The sequence below is a fragment of the Salminus brasiliensis genome, chromosome 2 (assembly GCF_030463535.1).
Source record: "Salminus brasiliensis chromosome 2, fSalBra1.hap2, whole genome shotgun sequence".
NCBI lineage: Eukaryota > Metazoa > Chordata > Actinopteri > Characiformes > Bryconidae > Salminus > Salminus brasiliensis.
The window spans coordinates 10,785,828-10,810,097 of record NC_132879.1 but is presented as its reverse complement, the minus strand read 5'-3'; the positions used below and the strand labels follow the sequence as shown (position 1 = coordinate 10,810,097).

At 39.5% G+C, this 24,270-nt stretch overlaps 1 protein-coding gene across 1 annotated transcript; it reads right to left on the bottom strand.

Annotated features, from left to right (window-relative positions):
- Positions 1-840: 840 nt before the first annotated feature.
- LOC140549795 (cationic amino acid transporter 2-like) lies at positions 841-16,094 on the bottom strand. The gene is given in 12 exon segments (XM_072673540.1): positions 841-986; positions 2,955-3,063; positions 4,958-5,124; positions 6,887-7,017; positions 7,128-7,230; positions 7,681-7,817; positions 8,803-9,025; positions 9,177-9,313; positions 10,960-11,125; positions 11,868-12,023; positions 13,388-13,768; positions 15,920-16,094. Coding segments are annotated over 12 exon segments (2,031 nt in total).
- Positions 16,095-24,270: the final 8,176 nt, after the last annotated feature.

Below are 24,270 nucleotides of genomic sequence, written 5' to 3'. Positions count from 1 at the left end.
CCATCCACCCAACTGTATAGCACACAGTCAATTGTGCTCTCTTCGAGTTCGGCCACTGATGGCAAAGCGCCATGGCTCGGGATTTGAACTCGCGACCCCCGGGCAGTAGCACAGCAGCACATTAGACTGCTGAGTTTTGAGATATTTAAGGGCTATAAATGGATTTAAAAATATGCTTTAGACAAAAATCTCTACACTTTGGCATCAGGCAGTGATTTCATAACTCCGGACTGGGAGGCCTTAAGCTCATCCATTCACCTCCACTGTGAACAATTCTGACTCTGAACTGCCATAACTGCATTTACCAAAATATGTCTTAGACCAGAATCTTCTCTTCTATTCACCAATAAACCAGCAGGACTGCCTTTGTTTATATTTTAACTATTACATTATGCAGACATTATCCATAGATCATTCAGTGAAATTCCCCATTAACACTATTCTACTATGTATTCCATACTAGGTTTGCTTACAGTATTCACTACCACACTTGTGGTACAGTTTTGTGCCGAAATAAATACAAAAGTTAGGAAGTGATTCAATTAATATTTTCTTTAATAAACAATTATAATGTATTAAACACACCACACATTCAAAAAGCTTATCTAAATCTTAGCTCCCTCCCCTGAAGCCCCTTTTCATTCGTAACAGTTTAATAAATCAGTCCATTAAGCCTCAGACATTAGGTCTATGATATAAAATAATATGAAACATTACAAAACCGGAGTATAAAAAAATACAAGCATAAATCCATAAATCATCGTCATTGTCACAATGAAACATGAACTGATTGCTATAAAAAGTTAGCTGATTGCCAAAACGCTGGCTGGTGCGTGAAGTCTAACTGTCCGGACTGGCACTGTCCCCTCCTTTGGTCGCGTCTTTCTCAGGCTTTGTCTCTGTGGTTTCGATGGTGACTAGGTTTCCAAGCAACCGCTGTTTCTGCACGCTGTTTCGCACACCATAGCCAAAGTAGATAAGGAGTCCTGATAGGGGCAAAGTCATGCACACTTTTAGGCCGAGGGACTGTCTTCCTTAGCAAACATACTGATGTTTAACACGGGACGCTTCTGAGGTAGCAATATGAGCCGTAACTCAGTTTTTACTTGTAAAAACTCAAATCCAATCCCAGTAGAAATTTTCATTTCAGACATCAACTATGAATTTTGCACTAGTTATGATATCAGATCTACAGAAGACATATTGAGGAGATATCCATAATTTAATTGATGGGTCATATGTAAATATTGATGAACATATTAACATTTCACGCCTCTTACATTTTTACTAGATTTCTAGGAGAGAAATCTTTATTTTTATTTACTAGTAGAAATTGTAGTTCCATATATCTACATTATAATTCTGACTAGTAAATAATCCAGGTTCACATATCCGTAAAAGAATACTGTGTAAATGTTAATTTTGGGATGAATTATGGATATGTAATATGAACTTAAGGTACATTATATGGACAAAAGTATTGGGACACCTTCTCATTTACTGTTACTCCTGAATTTAAGGGCATTAAAAATAACTTATCCTGCTTGTATTGGAGTTACTGTCTCTACTGTCCAGGAAAGACTTTCTGCTACATTCTAGAGCATTTCTGTGGATTTGATTGTATTCTTTGACAAAAGCATTAGTGTGGATAGGATGTTGGACAATCACCACCCCACCTTATCCTCAACTATCCAACTCATCCCAAAAGTACTGGATGAAGCACCAACCATCAATGCATTCATTAGAAGGAGTGTCCACAAACATTAGGACATATAGTGTATGTGCAGTATTAGATCTCTAGAAAGATAAGAGAGAACGATATTCCATGTATATCAATGGTAACACATGACTAGTCAGAATTACAGAAAGGATTTGTCTGAATTTCTTTATAGAGTTGGATATTATTACTACATTTATTGATTTATTGATTATCACTATTACTACTATTAACACATTTCATAATTTATATCTAAAAGAAGAATTTCTGCTTGTAAAAATGCATTTCAGAGGTCTTGAAAATTGGGTCACGGCTTGAATTACTGGTGGAATTTTAGGCTAACTTGCCATAGTTTTCTGCATCTCAACACTATATCTGTAGAAGCTGTACCCCACCAGTTAGCCTCATACCACATTGACGTGTTCAGTAACCCTAACAGACTTGCTTTTGTGGGTTTTGGCACTGTATGACTCACTGTTATCTATAAATATGGACTAAAATTGTCATTATCAAAAATCTTGCATATCCAAAATAGCAACATTACAGGAGAAGAAAAGAAAACTTCTTAACTTTCAATGGAAGTCAATGTAAAAAGTCAGTTCAAAGTCATTTGGATAATTTCTATTGGTCCATTCATTACGTTAATTTGACACAATGTAAACTACCAGATTTTCAAAAAGATAAAACTGGCCACAATGGAGATACAAGGATTTTGTGTGACACTGACAATATTTTTAATGCTAATATACTCAACCAGCCTAGACAGCCCAAACTGCAACAGTAACACAGATGTGCTAATATGCTAAAACAGAAAATGGGCCTATACCTGGCCCAGAACATTAATACAACTATGCTAACAAGCGAAGGCAGCTACAGGGTCTAGCTGTGTCAATGTACTTTAGTATTAGGTAATATTGGCTATTTTAGAGAGATCAATTATATAATTCTCAGGATTTATGATCACTTTTGGAAACCTCATACCAACTGACAATATTTTTAAGACATTAAATTAGTGTAATCATTTAAAACACATTTCAGTCTTGCTTTTGGGGATCTTCCACCCTGGAGAGTTCAGCTCCAACACACCTGGATCCAATATTCAGTTGAAACCTTGAAGGTCTTCACCACCAGGATCAGTTGGTCTAGATTAGGGTTGGAGATCAACTCTGCAGAGAGGTAGATTTTCAGAACCAGAATTGGGCCTCTCCTTTTTCTCCTTGTTTACTTCAGCACTTACCCACAGCCATCCAGACGGCATAGCGGATCCACGTGTCCCCTCCCAGCTGAACCATCAGATAAATGTTGATAAACACACTCACCACAGGGAGTAAAGGCAGGAAAGGCACCTACACAACATATAATATTAGTTCAAGCTATATATACGTAGACTATACAGTAAAGCACTGAGGACTTGATATACTCGTTGTCAGGCTTCAATAAGGCTCCTGAGATCTAAGCAGGTAAAATGAAAGCCACTGGACCATCTGAATTATGAGGTGTAGGACTAGAATTAGAACTAGCACATAGGAAGCAACTGGGAATTAGGTGCCTTACACAAGGGCACCTCAGACGTGGACACTGCAGGGTGAGAAGTTCCTGCCAGTCCAGGGGATTGAACCAGCAACTTTCTGGCCCCTAGTCCACTTCCTCAGCAAAATCTTCAAATGTGTCAAATGTGGTAGTTAGAAAGCATTGGCAGTGTTAGGCTACAGTCTAGGTAGCTGGTGTTGTTATATAATAGTGTTAAGGTTTAGTAATAGTGGGGTTTTCATGTAATGCCTTTTTAATGTGCAAGATTTCCTGTGTTGTTGTAGCATGTAGCATTATTCTTTACTCTACTAAATATCCCACAGTTATTGGCTGAGAGACACACAATGTTTTTAAACGTTGAAACCTTTAATTATGAATTATTTTATGGCATTGCTATAAAACCCTATGTATGTACCTTTATTTCTGTGTATCAGTTCCAATATCTCATGTTAACTGCTCAGTAAAAATCTGTCAGCCTTTTTTTTCTGGTAACCTAGCAAGAATGACGAGAAGCCATAAAAGTCAAGATTTGACTTAACACCTGACTTTGACTTAACACCTGTCCTAACAGCAAGCGGCAGGAGAGACAGTGAAGCTCCCTGTACCACCATCCCTCAGCATCTATTAGGAAAGCTTAGACTGCTGGGCTTGTACACCTCCCTCTGCAACTGGGAGACCTCAGTCAGTTAGGATCAGCATCTCCAGCACCATCATGCTGAGCAGTGGTGTCCCCCAGGGCTGTGTGCTCAGTCCCCTGCTGTTCACTCTGCTGACTCATGACTGTACGGCAACGTAGCTACAGCTCAAATCACATCATCAAGTTTGCTGTTGATGTGACTGTGGTGGGTCCTATCAGCAGGAGCAACAAATCAAAGTACAGACTGGTGCAGAACCAACAACGAGTCCCTTAATGTGGACAAAACTAAAGATATGGTTGTTGACTTCAGAGGAGCACAAAGTGAGCACCCACCACTGAACATCACTGGCCCTGCTGTAGAGATAATCAGTAGCACCTTGTTCCTTGGTGTTCACATTGTCCCTCAACAATAGCTCCATAGCCAGGTGAGCCCAGCAATGTCATTGCTTCCCCTCCCATCATCACCATGTTTGACAAAGTGACTGTAGAGAGTATACTGAGCAGCTGCATCACTGCTCTGGCCATACGAGCCTACAGCATATAGTAAATAGAGTTGGGAAGATCATCAAGGTCTCTGCCCCCTCCACCATGGGCATCATGGATTTTCACCACACACTTCATCTGCAAAACCACCAGCAACATGGACGACTCATGCCATATACTCTTTTCAGTGATGTTGCCTGGCAAAGGTACTAGAGCCAAGCCATCCCTACCAGACTCCGCAACAGCCTTCTCCACCAGGGCATCAGACTCCTTAACCCACAGAATCTGAACTGACCCCCAAAACACTCAGACACACTCACACAAACCTTTGATGTACTGTCCCTTTGCTCTATGTCTGCACAGATGTTTGTACATTGCACTTCCGGTAGTCTTTTGAATTTGATGTTTGATGTTGTTCTTTGCTGCACAATGGTCCCGAAGAAACACTATTTCACTTCACTGTGTACTTGTAGATGGTTGCAACCACAGAAAGGCCTCTTGAACCTAAACTTGTTCTGTGGACACCCTGTTCGAGGTTATGTGGCATGCGGTAGTGCAGAGTAAGGTATGTGTATTCTGTGTGCTTTTACCATGAAGGAAGCTTTGGTGGGGTTCTGTGGCTGCCTCCAGATGAGCAGAATGCTGACCACTATTAGTAAGAGGATTACAGACACACACACCAGGCTCCAAACCTCCAGCAGCAGCAGATTCCTGATGGCCTTAGTCAACAGTACTGTCAGGATCAATACCATGAAGACTGCAGAGATCCCATAAAGAGTAAGAGCGAGAGTATGTGTGTGTGAGAGAGAGAGAGAGAGAGAGAGAGAGAGAGAGAGAGAAGAAAACAAAAATAACACAACCGTTCTAACTTGCTAATTCAGCTAAAGGGCCTAGTTGGCCCAAAAAACAACAATGACATAACTATGCTAATATACTAAAAGAGCTCCAGGGCCTAGTTGGCTCAAATTACAACATTAATGCAACCATGATAATATGCTAAAAGAGCTAAAGGGCTTTTTTTTTTTTTGAGTCAAACCACCTATAACACATATTCTAATGTGCAGCAATAAAACAGCTATTCTTTACACAATAATAAAACAATGATGCTAATATACTCAACCAGCCTAGACAGCCCAAACTGCAACAGTAACACAGATGTGCTAATATGCTAAAACAGAAAATGGGCCTATACCTGGCCCAGAACATTAATACAACTATGCTAACAAGCGAAGGCAGCTACAGGGTCTAGCTGTGTCAATGTACTTTAGTATTAGGTAATATTGGCTATTTTAGAGAGATCAATTATATAATTCTCAGGATTTATGATCACTTTTGGAAACCTCATACCAACCTCAACCCAACTTTTATTTTTTGAGCTGAGATGCTATTGTGAGGCTGTAGCTGAAGTGTTTTTATGTTGTTGATTTCTTGTCTTTTTACTAATTACTGATTGTGTAAAGCTGCTTTGTGACAACGAGTAAAAAGCGCTATAGAAATAAATTAGATTTGATTTGATTAGACTTTTCCAGAAATGCACTGTAAACAGTAATAATACACTTTACTGCAAAGTTTATTTATTTTTGATAAATAATTTTTGATATTCCATTTCTTTTCTGAAAACGTTAGTCAAAAATGATTTGACTAAAGTTTTCAGAAAAGAAATGGAACTAAATGGGAAAATGTATATAAATATTTTAAAACATATAAATATACAATATAAAAACATTTTAATTGTTACTTTATAATTGCTTTATAAATATACTGTATATAAGTAAAAATCAATATCAGTTATAATTCTAATTTTTTTAGAGTTTAGTTTCCAACTGTTTTCAAAGTCATGGTTATGTGGCTTGCGGTAGTGTAGAGTAATGTATGTGTATTTTGTGTGTCTTCACCATGAAGGTGGGCTTTGGTGGGGTTTTGCCTGCAGAATAGCAGAATGCAAATATACTGAGATGCACATATAGTGAAGCTGTAGACATTTTTTTCTGAAATGCACTGTACACTGTAAACAGTAATAATAAACTTCACTGCAAAGTTTACAGCAAGTTTACTTATTTTTGAACAAACTGATATTTTAGTAAAATAATAATATTTATAATATAAGATAATATAATATTTAATATAATATTTATAATAAATATTTATAATAAAAGAAATTTGACAAATATTAGCATATCAAATATTATTAGAAATATTGTTCTGTTGATCGTAATGATCTTTTATAACTTTATAAATACTTTACTTTATAAAAAAACTATATTTGAGTTTATTCAAATATTTTGCTATTTGTGTTATTTATCTTTCTATCTTTCTGTCTGTTTGTCTGTCTGTATGATGCATTGTTGCAATGAGTGAATTATGATTTTAAGAAAAGGAATTTCTGTGCACAAACTACAAAAGATCCTTCAACCATTCAGATGTAACGATACATCTTTACTAATTATACAGTTTACTAATACTGATACTGATCATAAGTGCATCAGAAGTAAATATGTGTAATGGCCTGTTCTCCATACCGATAAATGCGGTACACCCAGTGACAGTGTTTGAAGTTTCTTTGGTCGGGTAAGAGGGAGGTTTTAAAAATCCAAACATGGAGCTTTGTGTGACGTGCACATCATTTTCTGCAGACTCCAGCTCCTGATACCTACAGGGGGACAAATAGGGGGACAAATTTCACGCTGTCTGAATTCTCTGGAGAACATTACCACTCTTTCATTTGGGTTAGAGTAATGTGTGTGGAGCTGGGTCACCAACCTGAGTATGAGAATACAAATGGCCACCAGAGTGTAGGCGAAGAGCGTTCCAATAGACATCATGTCAACCAGCGCCTTCAGGTCGAATAAAAGCGCCATTATTGCTGCGGATAAAGAAAAGTTTATGATTTTCTTTCTTTTCCTCTTTGTAGGTCTTTTGTTTTGTGTACAGAAGTGTTCTCTGAAGCTCATTCATCAGATAGTGAGAATGGCATCTTGGTCACACAGAGTCAGTCATTATTTAGAGTGGACGCAGCAGAGCCTGGGAATGAGGTTGCTGAATGATAAATGATGATGACTGAGGCAAAATCACACACTAATGGTAATAAAACACATACTCTTATAAGAGTCATTGGGTAAGACTGCTAATTCTGCATTTTTCTACATGTGCAGCATGACTCAAGTATCGTATATATATATATACTTCTATATATTCTGTGTATACAGTATTTGGGGGAGGATGAGTGTGGTATGTGTTTGATGTCTTTCACATTGTGCTTTTGAGAAATGCCATCTTGTGCACACCTATACAAGCTTCCCCTCTCTTCCTTTACCTGCCACAGTGCCGGACGAGAGAGTGGCCACCACCGGACTCTTCCTGGAGCTGACCTTACACAGTGCTTTAAAGAGGAGGCCGTCTCTGGCCATGGCAAACATTACTCGAGGCATTGGGAACATGGAGCCCAGGAGACTGTAAAGAAATCAGATCATTATATTTCAAGTAAATTATGTTGTCCTAAATACAACTTCCAAAAGATCAGATTTAAAGGAATAGGTTGGTAGAAAATCTACTTTACAGGAATTTAGACCTGAGGCTTCAGCTGTTTTTGCCAAACTCTCTGCATTGTTAAGAGTGACCAGACATATCCTAATTTTTGGGATGTGACTTATATGGGATCATTCTGTGTGCAGATTTTTACAGCTTTAAACAGCATCTGTTTGAGTCCCGCCTTCTCACCTCCATTATTGGTCTACATGTACCTTCATCTGCATCGACCATTGGGCAAAATGCAAACCACTAACCACGACTAAAATGATCTGAATGCAAATGCCAATCATCATAAATCATTTTTTTTTACTTTTGACATTGGCATTAAAATAAAAACATCATGTAACTGGGTGGTAAAAGTCAAAACTATGATTTTTTATTATTTTACTTGGGCAAACAAAAGAGAGATGATTTGTCCATACAGGTTATTAAGGCTATGTATTAGTTTTTGTAAATAAATAAATGTATTAATATGTATTATATCAGTGCTCATAACTTTAGAGATATTTGACTCCTTACTACCCTCATACGTACACACTGCTGCGGTTCTACAACTTAGGCTTACTTGAAGCCCCCCAACCACAACATTCTAAACATGACATACGTTTGCCTCTGTGTCCCTAGTGCCCTGTTTTTGAATACCAAAATAATGTCACCCTTCAGTTGTTACTGTCTTAGTGTTTGCTGGCCTCATCATCTGTGAACTCTTTGTCCCTCTGTTTTTTAAAATTTTGTATTTTCCTTCATGACTTTTGTCTGCATTGGGTTCATTTACCCTGTATCTCATAAAACGTGCACTTGGATTCAATATTCCCCTGTCTTGTGTGATAATAAATTCCCCAACAGTTAGAGCAGCTTCAGGAAACTAGGTACTAGCAACATAACAATTTAAATAGTATTTAAATACCTGGTAGAAAGAGCACACAGGGACCCCACAGCCACCACGTACTTGGCTGCAGCCCAGCCTATGTAGGAGAATGCAACAGGCAGTGGGCTGTGGATGTTGAGCAGGTAGTACGGCATCATCAGTGTGAGAGCAGCCGACACACCGAAATAAGCCAGGAAACAGACAAGCAGAGCGATGACGATCCCCAGCGGGATGGACTTCTGAGGGTTCTTCACCTCCTCTCCTACAGAAGCATATTTCAAATCTGAGTTCAGTTCAGTTCATGCCAGCTAAGCTCATTTCTAAATGATCTCTGGTGAAGCTGCAACTTAATTCACTGTGACAGCATTTCCAAGTTAAGTGTCCAAGATAACAAACATGTCTAGCTGAGTTACCTGTAGTTGCAATGCAGTCAAATCCCACAAATGCATAGAAACATGTTGCTGCTCCGGCCAGCGTGCCCTCAAACCCATATGGGAAGAACCCGCCAACCCCAAACTCTGAGGTCACATTCAGTGTGGATGTCAGGTTTCTGAAAAAAGACCATTGTGGAGACTCTCATACAGCATTTAGTCTTTATTTGTAGTATATGCAGTACAGTTTGTGCCCCAGAGACACAAAAGCAACACCAGACCTCTGTTCTGTTAGTTGGCACATATTTAAAGGAAACGTTTGGCAAAAAAGAAATAAATGTGAACAATTATTCCCTCATTTCAAATATAATTAATCCCAGATCAATGGTTTAGTGTCTGAAGTTTAACTATCAGCAATGCAATCTACTTCAATCCATGATTAATGAATGCAAGCATTTAGTCGGCACAGGCCTAACTGGTGCAAGCTTAATAAATTTACAAAGTTTTTATTAATTACTTGCCTTATTACTTATTACTACTTATTACTACTTGTTATTAGCCTTGTAGATCAGAGCAAAACTTCAGAAACAGACTTCAGACCAAACTTTATATAGAGGGAAATTTTAACTTTTAACGAAATTTCTACATAATTAAATGGTTAAGATGTAAACATAATCATTCAGAGTGGTTTGGTGCGAAACAAGGGGGCAATTCACTCTAAGTGGACTATTGCGTATTGTTATATCTCCAACCAATAACTCTCAGGCAGTGGTGGCTCAGCGGTTGGGCAGTGTTGGCTCTGCAGTTAGACCCTCGGGCTATTGATGAAAGGGTTGTGTCTTCAGTTCCCGGGCTGGGCAAGCTGCCACTGATGGCCTTGGGCAAGGGCCTTAAACTTCTCTGCTCCCTGGGCACCTCAGCGATGGCTGCTCACTGTCACTTTCTGCTCACTAATGTGTATACAATGGGTTAAAGGCGGAGGCCAAATTCCATCTGTGTCCAACACAAATGTTAAAAATGGTTATCCTGTCTAGTTTTGACTCTGGAAAACATGGGTGCCATGATTCCATTCCCTTCCATTCTATAGAAATTATGTTTGAAAAAAAATTGTCCGCCATGTTGTCAAATTTACAATCAGTAGAGACCAGGCAGAGCAGAGCCAGACTCACTTACTCATTTGTTAATGCAGACAGTCTATTCCAGCCTAGGCTGTCAATCACTTAATTCCTAGCAGGCAGGTCTACATTGTGATGGAGCCCGCCAAAATAGATCTCTTTCATAAGATGAAAGCACATTTGAACACTGCCTGATGCCTGAGACACTGTCTATGATGGTTTGGCCTATTAAGTATATTTTAAATATATATCCACAGCAGAGAGGTACATGCATGGTGGTAAATCTTTTTGTTTTTTACATTAACGTTACATAACAGTGGTGATAGCTTCACTGCTGGGTTTGGATAGTAAATAAAATGGCTATATCTGTGTTGAAGTCATGATGATCCCTGGTTCCATTCATCACCGTTGTAAAGAATTCAGAGTTGATGAGTCTCTACAGTAAACCATTTTACACCAAATCCCACTCTGATTGACTGTTTATGTCTCAAACACTGAATTACGCAGCAAAGTCTGAAATGTTGCTGGAATGTCCCTTTAAGCACTCCTTTAATAGTTTAATACTTGGCTGTTTATCTGTTTCCACTCATTACGGACTGATGATTAGTTGAGGGTTAGGAATGGGAGAGCACACAAAGCTGACCTGGCAGTGGAACTAGGGGGTAAGAGGCCCTGAATTACATTGGATTAGATTGGGACCATGGACTTACTCGAGTTCTGCTGTTACATTCAGCAAGGTTTCCTCTGTGATGTGCCAGTTTGCCAGTTTCCCCTTGATGAAGCCGGCGATGATGACGAACAGCAGCACCAGTATGTTGACGCTGGTGAAAACCTTGTTGACTGTCGTTGACTCTTTCACACCAAAAGCAAGCAGGCCTAAAGCACATGTGATTTAATTGCTTTAGATCAGATTTTATTTAATTAAACTTTTTACACTATTAATGCAAAGAAAATAATATTTTGTATTTGAAGAATATAACAGTTGATTGACACGTGTGATAGGACAGAAACTTGAATAATCACATGAATAATCTTAGAGTGAAATATACCACCCCGTCACATTTTGTTGTGACTGTGGCTTCCATGTCTAAATAAAAATGGTAATATTAATATCATAAGAAATATGTAAATGTATCAGCCTTAAAGGCACAGTCACAAAACAGCCTGTTTGCGAGAGAGGGGAACCAAAAAAACTTGGGATGAAGTTCTGGGCAGCTTCAGCTGATGAAACGTGAAGCCAGACCCCCTCTTACTGAGCAAAGACCAAGCATGAATTGGAAGTGAAGGAGGAGCTGGGGTGGTGGTGGGGTGTGAATTTTCATCACGAGAAGCTCAGGGAAGGGGAGTGTTTATAGGGGTGTGTAATAACGGAGAGGAAGAGCTTGGGCATGGTCCTTCTCCCCAACTTTAGTTATTTCATAATTCCATTTTAAATCCCATCCTAAAGATCAAGGGAAGCTGACTGGCATATAGAAATAAACGATGACCCTTTTTAAAGCATAAACTCACACAAATGTTATAGGAAGAACTAAGAGGGCAAAAGGTAGAATATGGACCCTTTAAAGTTACAGTGGAACAGGTAAATCAGAACTATGTAAAGGTAAATCTGATACCATACCAGCCAGAAGCATGATAAGACCAGCTGCAAAGAAGTCTGGGTAAGGAGCCAGGCCAGGCAGCCCCATAGCTGCGTGTTTGCTGAAGTAATTAGCCATTATATTGCCAATGAGGTCATCAAAGGTGCCGCTCCACGCTCGGGCCACGCTGGAGGTGCCTACAGCAGGAGAAAGACATAGAGTAAACTGAGCTATAGATTTGATTTGACATTATATAAGGGATCATATCATGGAAAAAAAAATAGCCCCGCCTATTTGCACTTAACCCTTTAATGCAGAAAGGCTCATTACACACTAAGGCTTATTATTCAGTAACTACAGGGCCTTCTGTACAAACTGGTGGGGTTATTCTTTGCTAATAGAACTTTTGTAATAACACTTTTGGCCCACCGGTGGTCTAAGGTCATAGGCCTGTTAAGAGGTTACTCTGCCTATTTTTTTAATTAGACACGATGCAGAGCAGCTAATTCGATCAAAGGTTATTCCTATAGATCAGTCCGACAAGTACAGTATCAAACCAGGACAAGCGCATGCAAAATGAATTAGGGCTTTTTTTTATACATAATATTGCACAAACTTGTTGGAAGACCTCAGAGGTACAAAAGATATTGCAGAAGTTCTATTATAAAGAATAGTCCCACCAGTCCCTGTAGTTACTCAATAATAAGCCTTAGTGTGTTATGACAGTCCTTAGTGGGTTAAGCACAAATAGGCAAAGCTAAATCTCTGCAGGTTGATTAGATGCATATACTGACCTGAAATGTGGCAAATGTGTTTTAGTAACATCATAAACATAATAAACTTAAAACGGGTTGTTTTCGCAGCTCAGGCTCCATACAAGGACTTTTCCATGATATAAGCTAAGTCACTTTTAAGACAATAAAATATATGTATATTGTAGTATAGTATGTATGTTGTAATTGTATGCCTGAGCAAATTCTTATTTTATTGTTTTTTTATTTGATTATTTTTTATTTAGTACTAATTTTAGAAGCATACAGTGGCCTCCACTTTTTTAAAGCAGCATTATGTGAGAATTTGTATTTTTTGCTCCTGGGCTCCCCCTACAGTTGGGGAGTGTAATTCACTTTTATACCATTGCTGTTACATTTTGAGTGCCCCCTCATAGACAGCTGTACACATGCATTTGTTGACAAGCAACCTCCGAAGAGAAAGAAGCATATGGACTGAGGCGATAGAGTACTATTACAGGATTTTATAAAAATATGAAAATATGATGAAATATGAAATATGAGCATCAACATGGTTGTTATTTTAAGGTTAGGTTGCTACACAATGTTGCTTCAGTTGTTAAGCAGTTACACAGTAAAACACACTGATAATAGAAGCCGATGGGTTAAGGGCCTTGCTCAAGGGAATAACAGTGGCAGCTTAGCAAATGCAAGTATCGAACCCACAACCCTGTGATCAATTACACAGCCCTCTAACCACCACAGATAGAGGTTAGGTTGAAATCCGTTGGAGCACTAACACACTTCTGAAGGAACTATTTTGTCCCCACCTATGACATAGGAGAGCAGCAGGTTCCACCCGGTGATGAAGGCCCACACCTCTCCCACAGTGACATAGCTGTAGAGATACGCAGAGCCGGTCTTGGGCACCCTGGATCCAAACTCGGCGTAGCACAGACCAGCGAAGATAGAGGCCAGTGCAGCGATAAGGAAGGAGATGATGATGCTAGGGCCGGACAGAGATCGGGCCACCTCACCGGACAGCACGTAAACACCAGCGCCAAGCGTGCTGCCCACGCCCAGAGCCACCAGGTCCACTGTGGTCAGACAGCGGTGGAAGGTGGACACCTCACCCTCGGGCTCCAGAGGCTTCCTGCGGGAAAGCCCTCGCAGGAACGAGCAAAACGTCTGTCCACACATTGTCAGCTGCCCTGCCAGAGAGGGGACCAGAGTGAGGGAGGCAGGGAGGACTGCTGACTTATTAACTCATTTTTAATATATATGTGTGTGTGTGTGTGACTTTAGCTTTAAAGTCTCAAATTAGTTTATTAATTATTAACCCATTATTGGCCATATGTGGAATTTCAACCTCTCCGAGGTTGTCTGTCTGATCTGAAGAATTTTAAAGAATTGTGGACGTTAATGAAACCTTATGGTTAAAAATGATAAAATACTTAAAAAAAAAATCCACCCCCTCACCCAATGAGACATCAATCTTATTTGATGCTATATATACACTTTAATTTATTTTAGCACCAAAATGTTGTGATCCAGTTGCGGTCAGAAGTTCAGATACACTCATCATGGACATTGTGGAGAGGTTTTCAATGATAACTGCTCTTTTTCTAGGGCAGAATAAGTTACAACATACAAATAAGAATTTGGTGTAAGTTTTCAGTTTGGTTTTTTTTTCCTAAAACCAACATAGGGTCAAATATATAGATATATAGGGTCAAAACTATACATACAACCTCTTAGATTATTAATTAAGTTGTGCTGAGAGTTCCAACATGTCTTTTAACTTGCCCAGGCCAAGGCCTCCTAACTTCCTGCTAGTGATCATGATTGACTACAGCTAGTAGTTTCTCTGTGCCCGCACACAAAGGTTTGTTTGACAGTATTCATTAAACTGACCAACACACAGTACAACAGGAAAGTGCAATGAGCTCAGTGCAGATCTGATAGATATAGATATAGATAGATTATAGATATAGAACTGTCACCCAGAAAACTGGAAATTGGCTCAAATAGTCAGTGAGTTTAACGTCACCCACTACAGTTAGCAGCTGAACCACATGGTCAAAGAAAAAGCTTTCTGGAGGACAGTTTTATGGTCAAAAGAGAAAATGCTGTTTTGAGAGGTAAAGTTATTTTAGACATTATATAGGGGAAAATATATAAGACATATGTAACCCCAGAAACACTGTACTGAACTGCTAAGCATGGTGGTGGTAGCAACATGCTTGTAGGTCTGTTTCTAAACTGGTACATACACAAAGTGGATGGTATAATGAAGAAGGAGGACTGTCAGAATGATTCTGTATAACCTCAAACAATCAACTAGGTGGTTAAAACTTTTGGACACAATTGTTCCAACAAGACAAGGACTTCAAACACACATGGTGGCTGTGTAATTGATAAAGAAGGCATTTAACATTAAGCCTTCATGTCCTGACCTCAAACTGTACTGAAAAATTTGAAAATGATGAAAATATGTTTGATCTGTCCCAGAATACCAACAAATTTAACTGAACTCCACCAATTCTGCCAAAAACAGTGGTCACATATCCAACCAGAATTCTGCCAGAAGCTTAACCCTGTATGTGTACATCTGACCCTGTCTAAATTTTAGACCCCCCCCATAAAAACGACTATACAGTATATAAATATAATGCATATATAACGTACAATACAAAACAAAAACACATTTTTAAACCTACGCATACTATTAAAAGTTTTTTTTCAAGGGTTCTCTTAAGTAAAGGCAATATTTCTACATAAAACAATGACAATTTAAAGAACCCTTTTTATGCATAGGTGATTGTTTGCCTGGTTAAAGGATCTCATGATCTTCATGATGAAAAACCTCTTGTAGATGGTTTTGTAAAATATCTTTGACAAAAAGTCTTACCTTTTAAAAAGTCTTCTATTTAACATGAAAAAATGAGAACCTTTTTTGGTACTATATAGACCTGCATCCAAAATTCTTCAAAGTAACATAACCATCCTCTCAAAAGTATAGCATGTGCCTAAGATCGAACTGTGTCCAATAAAGTTTATAATTGATGACTGTCTCAGGAGAAAGAGGGATTTGTAAGCATTTAAGCATTCAAACGGTTTTACTACTATATGATAATTACCTCTTTTTAACCCCTCTCTAGAAACGTATCATCACTGTAATAAATGTAGTTTAAACATTTATTACTGTGATAATTACAATGAATCATTAATAATTCAATTATTAAAGATGAATAAAAGTCCACGCCTTATATATCCTTCATCTCTTCACCTACAAGATTTGTTTGATGTCCAAAATGGTCCTTAATGGTCACCTGAGTAATCTGTGCGAAGTTGGTGCTTACCTGTGCCTGATCCTCAGCTCCAGTATGTGTGTCTGAGATGGAAAAGACGTGATGGGTCATTCTTAAGCCCTTTCAAAAGTCCTGACTGCAGCAGATCGCTTTATCGTAACTCTGCGATATGACATTGCTGATGGCAGTAAGTGCACCAAGCCAGAATCAGTCTGAAAAGTGGCATTACACAAGCATCCTTGATGCTCATCTTACTGTATAACTGAATTCTGCATTCATTATATGGATATAAATATTGAACATTATTTGATATTGGGGAAAAGAATCAGTCGACTCACTTACCCTCTCACACAGTGCTCATGCTTTTAGGTTTCTGAGCTGAATCTTGGAGTCATTCCTTCTTTACTCTGGACATAAGGGGAGAAAAAAGGGAGGGAGTGTTTCACGTGGTGTACATGAATTAAGATTAAGGCCTATGGTAAATGTACTCTATCTATCTTTGTGTGTGTGTGTGTGTGGGGGGGGGGGGGGGGGTATAGGGCTCTGTGCACAGCAGCCGCCACGTTCACTCCACCACACAATCTTTCCCAGATAAAGAGGTTTAGGCAGAGTGAAACGTGGACCACACAGGGGATCAGGGGTGACATTGGAGACTGGAAGGTCATATGGTAAATAATAAAGCCTCTACAGTAGCAATTATGGCCCTCGTACACTGTTAAATCAATGAACTGGCCTTAAAACAGTTGTCATTCTTAGATTTTGTATTTCAGGGCCCAACTCCTGCTTGTTAAAGAGACTATCAGATAAGCTGGGAAAGGCAAACACCTTTCCTCAACTAACTGATATACACTGTTTGTAAGACCAACACCATAGCATTGAACAAGCTTGTTCTGTACATGTACTATAACGGGTTTGTATAATGGAAAACCACATTTACCTTCCTTTGTCTTAATAAGTATCTAAAACGCACTGTTCTGTCCTGTCTGGCACTGAAGTGGTGGAACCCTAAGATTTTTTTAACCCCCTTTCAGACTCATCTGCGTCTACAGCCTGCTTTCTGAAGGCCTCAGAGAGCTCTTTGGATCTTGGCATTATGATTCCACTCACTTCAGCAATCAAGAACAACCCAGTCTAACTGTCTGTGGTTTACATAAGCCTCTCTGACCATGCTCTAATCATCTGCAGCTGATTCTAATTTTAGACATTTGAAGTAGCAATAAATGTGGGGATGTTCTAATGTTTTCCCTCACAGAAAACTGCAAAGTTATGTCCATATGTTTAAATATGTTAAAAAAGAAAACGGTTTTATTGGGGTGTCCTATTTTTTTTCATATGACATTTACATTTACATTTAAGGCATTTAGCAGACGCTCTTATCCGGAGTGACTTACAAAAGTACTTTGCTATTTACCCAAGAAAAACCTCAGCTAGTTTGAATAGACTAATAATTCAAAGATACCTCTAAGTTTAGACACTACTAAACACAAGTCAGTAAGGTGACCACTGTACTATTCGCCCAAGTATTCTCTGAAGAGGAGGGTCTTCAGTCTGGGTTTGAAAACAGCGAGCGACTCTGCTGTTCGGACTCCCAGGGGAAGTTCGTTCCACCACTTCGGTGCTAGTACAGAAGAAAGCCTGGACGCTTGTCTTCCGTGGATTTTAAGGGATGGCGGGTCGTGCCGAGCTGTCCTTGAAGCGCGATATGACTGTATATAGAAACAACTACTAAGCTGCCGATACAGCACCTTCTGAATTCTTGTTTTTAAAAAATTACATTTAAAAAAAAACATTTTGTTTGATTGATTTATTCACATGTCTGCATGTTCGGCCCACAGCAGTATTAGTATGACGTTATAAAGAGTGTTGTGGCCTGACTGCTTTTTTTTTTGGGCACAGTACAGGACAGCCAACCAGAACTGAGCTCTTTTATAAACAAAATACACTAAAACATGGGATAAGGGCCCTTTAAGTGTTGTTCATACTTATCCTATCCAGCATGGTGTTTAAATGTGAAGAATTTCTTCTCATTGCTGAAATTCCTGGCTTATTTAAGCCAAGACAACAGCGCTGTGTAGACCGTTCCCTCCTCAGTCCACACACTTCAGAAAGGGTTGTTCAACTGCCAGAACAACGCTTTCGGAACCCTGAAGTTTTGTGAGGTCAAAAAAAAACATAAACATTGACATGATCAGCCTTTAGCAGTATTAGGCTGCCTTTATAAGGCCGAAGCTGAACAGCTTTTAGAAAGAAGTTCAGTGTTAGAATTTCTGGCTTATTTGAACCAAGACAACAGCGGCGTACAGACTGTTGCACATTTAGCATCAATTTAGAACAGTGTTCTAATCTGAAATCTGAAATTGAGTAAATGTAGTAAATGTAGACACACGGTTGGTTAAAGATTTCTTGTGTAAAATGTATTTCTATTTGAGCAAAAGTAAATGTACTTTTTATGTTATATTAATTAGACTCCAGAAATGCAGTATATGTATACCACATACCATGTTACATTTTGAAAAGGTGGTTTATGGAGACACTTTTAAAGAAAATAATTGAAAAATACCTAAATAGTACTTGACAAATAAGCATTTAATGAGCTCCTGAGTGTTGCAACTGTGAAAGTGTTGGCCTTGTCATTGGGAGATCATTTTGCGTTTTTTTTCATGTGCTATTTAAATATTTCTAAACTCTTTTTATTGGGTTTTTGCTCCACAAACGTTACAAAAAAAAGCAGTTGTCAGGGTCATTATCCGACTTTGTACCATGTCTATGTCTTCAAATCATTATATGCTATAGACTCAGTTCACTTTATGACAAATGAGAGTTGTTGAAATCGTTTCTAAAAAGGTTGCCATATAGTATATAGACTTTACTGGCCTTTCTGCTCAGCAAATGAAGTGTTTTATAATCTCTACTAAAGGTTTGGTTTGTTTCCAGTTCAGTAAAATCAGTCTCTATGCGAGCAAAGTAACAAATGTGAGGACATTATGTTGATTATTTGGCAGTAATGGATAAGTGGTCTTAATACCTAACAAAGCTAAGGCTGGGTTTGGGGCAACATTTCTGATTGGGAAAATCTTTAGACCAATAACTCGTAATGTGAGGGCAATTCCAAAACATATGAGCCAACAATGCTGGTGCTTTTCCACAGCGGCTGCAGGTTGGATCAAAATTTGGAAACATCTTGGATAGTTTTCATTTGGACAGATGCTGTCTGTGTCCTTTTTAAGCATTTTTTATAATTCTCTTTAAAATGTAATACATAATCCGTATGTGCTGAACATCTGGTCCCAATACTTACATCCCAATACTGAATATATACCCTAGTTATCAGGTGGTCATTAGCTGAGTCATTGGATCAGGTGTGTTAGTGCAGAACACACAGCACAACATGGGTCCTCCTGGACGAGGGTTTCAAACCACTGCTCTTGGACAACCGTCTGGCTTCCAGCCCTTCTCTGAGCCCTGTGCGTCTGTCTGTCAACTCGCCAGTGTCTTCTCTCCTCCGAATAATGGAGTGACAAAGACAAAGCAGCTTTCATGGTCTTGGCGGCGGCAGCCCTGCACACTTTGCTCTTTGTGAAGGAGCTTTCTCCAGTGTCCCATTAAGGGCTTTTTTTTTTTGGATCTCCCCCTAATCTCACTTGGCATCCGCTCTGGCATGCTTGCACACTACAGCTCACCTCGGGACACACAGAAGCAAGGACCAATGCTGAAGACCATGTTCCACTGAATAGCCATAATAACTGATATCACCTATAATGCTGTATTTCATTTCTGATTAATATTGCATCCACTTTGCACCTGCCAGAGACATTCTCAGAAATGGACGCAGCAGCTTCTGCACCACAATTCATACACATCCCAATCATGTAGGCTTCTATATGCATTCATGACGAATAGGACAGAAGAATAGCTATACAATGTAATTGTATGCAGTGTGCAAGTTCTCCATTACCTTCTCTGGATGGTGCAGCAGGCTGCTCCTATGGCAAATACATCCTCTCTCTGTTTACTCTCCTGAAGCAAAGTGATTTTTTTGGCACAATATATATATATATACAAGAGTGGTCTGTTTGACCCTCCCACTTGGTGGAATTAGTCACAAAGTAGCCCTTTCTCCCCGCGCTTTTCAGCTTGACCCATAATGTGCCCATTCTTACTGCCAGAGCGGCCACTAAGAGCGGACACAGCCAGTCTGTGTATCAAAGCTGCTTTTGTAGCATGCTTTGTCATGTGAGGGGGCTTTGTTTGAATGCTGCTGTAGGAAACTGCAGACAAGATTGAAAGGTGTGTATGTATGTATGTTTTGTTGGAACAGTTCAGAAGGCTGTAGACTGAAGAGTAGTTTAACACAAGCCAGTCTGTGGCTTAAGCTCAGCTGCAGTTGTGCTTCCCTGCACTAGAGGGCACCAGAGAGCTTTCCCAGAATATGACTTTGGCCCTGAAACCTGGGTCACTTAATGTACACTGGTGTGTACATTAAGGGCCCATATCATGGAAAACCATATGATTTTCTTTACTGTGGTATGTAGACGCCATTAAAGCTTTCAAAATGCACAGTTCTCTCCAGGGTCCATGTATGAAAGCTGCAAAAACAGCCCATTTTTAATTAACGATGTCCTAGAATGTATTTACTTTGGCCTGTATGTACCTTTGCCTCCAAAATTTGCATACACTCAGTCCACTCCGTAACGGCTACTTCAGAAGATTAGGGAAGCTGAACAGGCTAAAAGGCAAACTCTAGCCAACCAGGTGAAGCACTGCTTAGAAAAGGGCCGCGCGAAGGCCTGAGGAAGGTGGGGGGACAGACCTTGCTGAAGGGGCATCCTTGCTAGGCTAAAAGATAATCCTAACAATCTCTATAGCTATCGAACCGCACACCATGCCAACTGGAGACTGAGGTTACCGCGAGAAGGCAGCAACACTAGTAAAATAATGGTAAATTGTTGTTATAGTACAAAAACACTGCATTGCAAGGCTGCAGGTATCTGTGCGGAGGCTAGGGGAGCATACAGTGCTGAGAGGGCATCCATGCTAGGCTAAAAGCTACTCTTAACAGGACATACTACTATATCTCTTCAGCTTTCGAACCGCACACCATGCCAACTAGAGACTGAGACTACCGCGAGAGGGCGGCGACACCCTCCAGGTAGAACTCAAAGATAATTGTACTGTTGTTGTTGTTATAGTGCTAAAAACATTGCTATGCAGCTGTGGGCCATTATGGTGATGTAAGCATACTGACGTTTTTTACGAACCCACCCCTAAAAATCTGCGTGTATCATTCTGAGATAAAATAACAGGGTGGTAAATAGACTTTAATAATCAGCATCTAGCATTTTTCACCCCAAAAGTCACATACTTACTGTTTCCACGTCAAACAACAACTGAAATACTCAATAAATGCTTTCTGTGGCAGCTTTAACTGTTTTAGTAAAATGTCCATAATAGAAACTCTGTATTGCTCTATGACAAAAAGTTAAATAATCATTATCACTCCCTGTGGTAAACAATAACGTTTAGTACACATTTTTCTCCTGAACATCACAGGAGAGTTTTTCCTATTGGCTCTTGGTTCCTCTCCATAACTGGTTCCTATCAGTGGTTCTTCCTCATGCTCTTGGAGAGCTTCTTCTTTTGAGTTTTGGTTCCTCTCAGTGGTTTTATCTCATGCTAATAGACCAGGGGTGGGCAATTCCGGTCCTGGGGGGCCAGATGTGTTTTTCCTGCTCAAGCACATCTGAGTTTGGGATTGAATATGTGAGGAGTTTGGTGTGTCTGTGTGGGTTTCCTCGGGTTACTCTGGTACATATGGTGGATGAACTGGCTATACTAAATGACCCCAAGGTGTGACTGGATGGGTGTTTGATGAACTAGTACCCTGTCCAGTGGGGGAGGTGGCTCTGGACCCACTGTGACCCTTGCTAAGAAGCAGATAAGAAGATGGATATATGGATGGATGGATACACTTAATCCACTAGTGAAAGCCCTGCTAGCCCTTGAAGGTCCTGGCTCAAGGGTCCAATAGTGGCAGTTGCCGAGCCAGTGTATAAAACCCAACCCTGTCATCAATAGCCTGGAGCTCTAACCACTGAGCCACCACTGCCCTATCCTTGCCCTACATCTCTGTGTAATCCTAATATACCAACATTTGGGACTGAGTCAGCACAGATGAAACTGTAAACCATGTAAACCACTTTAAGAGAATACAGTGTTCTGGAGAGCAGCTCATCACCATCAGACTCGTTTGCTAGTTATGGGAGTACGGGTAGCTGTGTGAACCAGGCCTCGTAACTGCAGCTTTTGCTGTGCCAGTGTTCGCAGAAGAGGAGCTCAAACTCAGCATGTTTCATTCCAGGGTAAAATAACAGGGTGGTAAATAAGCTTGTTAAAGCACATCTGACCATTTTTCACCCCACCAAAGGTTGCAGAATTGCTATTTATGCATTAAAGGGCACTTTTAAATTAGATAGATTCTTTGCCCAGTTCTTAGTATTTTTGGAAAACCTTTTGTGAATGGTTCTATATGGATATATTGCTTAGAGTGCAAGAAAGCTGCTTTGGGACAATATCTGATGTAAAATTTGCTGTTTTAATCTGTGAGCTAATCGGTTAGGTTTTTTATCCAGGTGATATTTCTGTAGTCATGTGAGGGAAGGTTTGAGATGGGGGTGCTGCAGGAAGCTAAGTCACTTCCCGTAAATCTTCAGATAATTAGTAGCTGAGTCACATCCAATTCTGGAGACTGATTATGATACTTTAGGAGTTTAAACTATAAGTGTCCTAAAGCCCACCCAACTTTCTCTCTCCCTCTCTTTCTTTCTGTTTCTCTTTCTATCCCCAGACCACCCCATCCCCCATTCCCTCGCTCCATGTTTGCACTGCTCTGAATTCTTCAGCTTCTTACCGGATTGACCCCTGTGCTGGGACCGAAATAGCTCTGTCAGGACCTCAGACCAGGCTGGATATGCTGAGCCATGGAGCTCACACATCACGCACACTGCTCACCTCTCTCCTCTGATTCATACAAGTGTGTGTTTGCTTTTACCATTCCTACAAGCCTTTTGAGCTCTACTCCTGCACTTTAATTTAACATGCTTACAAACAGTGAAAACTAGGGAGACGCTTCTGACTAAACAAGGCAAAGCCTGCTGAGGCTGAACTTGATATATAGCCCCCATTTCTGGCTGGCTTTTAGTTCAGCTGTAATTGAAAGCTTTTAACAGACTACATGCAGCAATAACTACCATAAGTCACCCATAAGCACACACTGCACTCATTAATGTATGACATTAACACCTCATAGTGCTTCACTGAGTCTTCTGCATCAAAATCATGGAAATGAATGTGGCCAAAACTCAGACATATTCTGGTGGTGTTATTTATGGCTTTGCTGTGTGGTATTACTCTCCGTCCCCAGCATCTGCTGCACTCCACACCTTTAAACTACATATCTGTGCAATCCTGATGTACCGACACTTTAATATAGGACTGATTCAGCACAGACCCTTACTAAAGACGTCCACTACAGTGCACCAGCATAACAAAGAACTTATGTGGTGTTTCTACCATTTCTTAGTCATTAATAAGTAATTAATACCCCTAATGCAATTAAAGTAGTTGGTTGGTGTGGCGCAACAGATAACACCACTATCTGCCAGTGAGCTATTACGCCATGTGGGAGATGGAGGGTTCGATCCTGGGTGACTATGCTGCGTTACACTTATAAGAGTCCTTGGGCAAGACTCCAAACACTACATTGGCCCACATCTGTAATATGAGTAACCTTGTAAGTCGCTCTGGATAAGAGCGTCAGCTAAATGCCATAAATGTAAATGGATGTCTCAATCAAATAGGAAAATAAAAATGAACAGAAAAAGATTATACAACATATTTAATAAAATAAATGCATGTAAAGCAAAAACAAAAGATTAAAATAAAATCTAATAAAAAATATTGTTTTAGTGTAAATTAATTAATATGTTTCCCATAAATGTGTATTTATTATTTTTCTAAAATGTGATTAGGAAATAATAAAAATATACAAAAATATATTATAAATATGTAAAACTAGCACACCTGCATGCTAATGAAGAATATTTAAACAAATAATTGTCTTTCAAAAATGTTTTTAGCACTGATGAAATAAATAATATATTTATCAAAATAAAAATATTTAATAGAAATAGAAATATAAAATATAAATAAATAAATAGTGTTAATATCTGGCAGATAGTGGTAATATTAATAAATAAATAAATTTATGTATTTTTTTATTTTAAATATGGTTGCCATTGTGGTTGCTAATAGGAACCATTTTTTTTGCCACGCGAGCAACGACATCACGTGGGCCCGTTTTTCGTTTGGTCACTGCAGGGAAACCGTTCATCCCACTCGGCTTG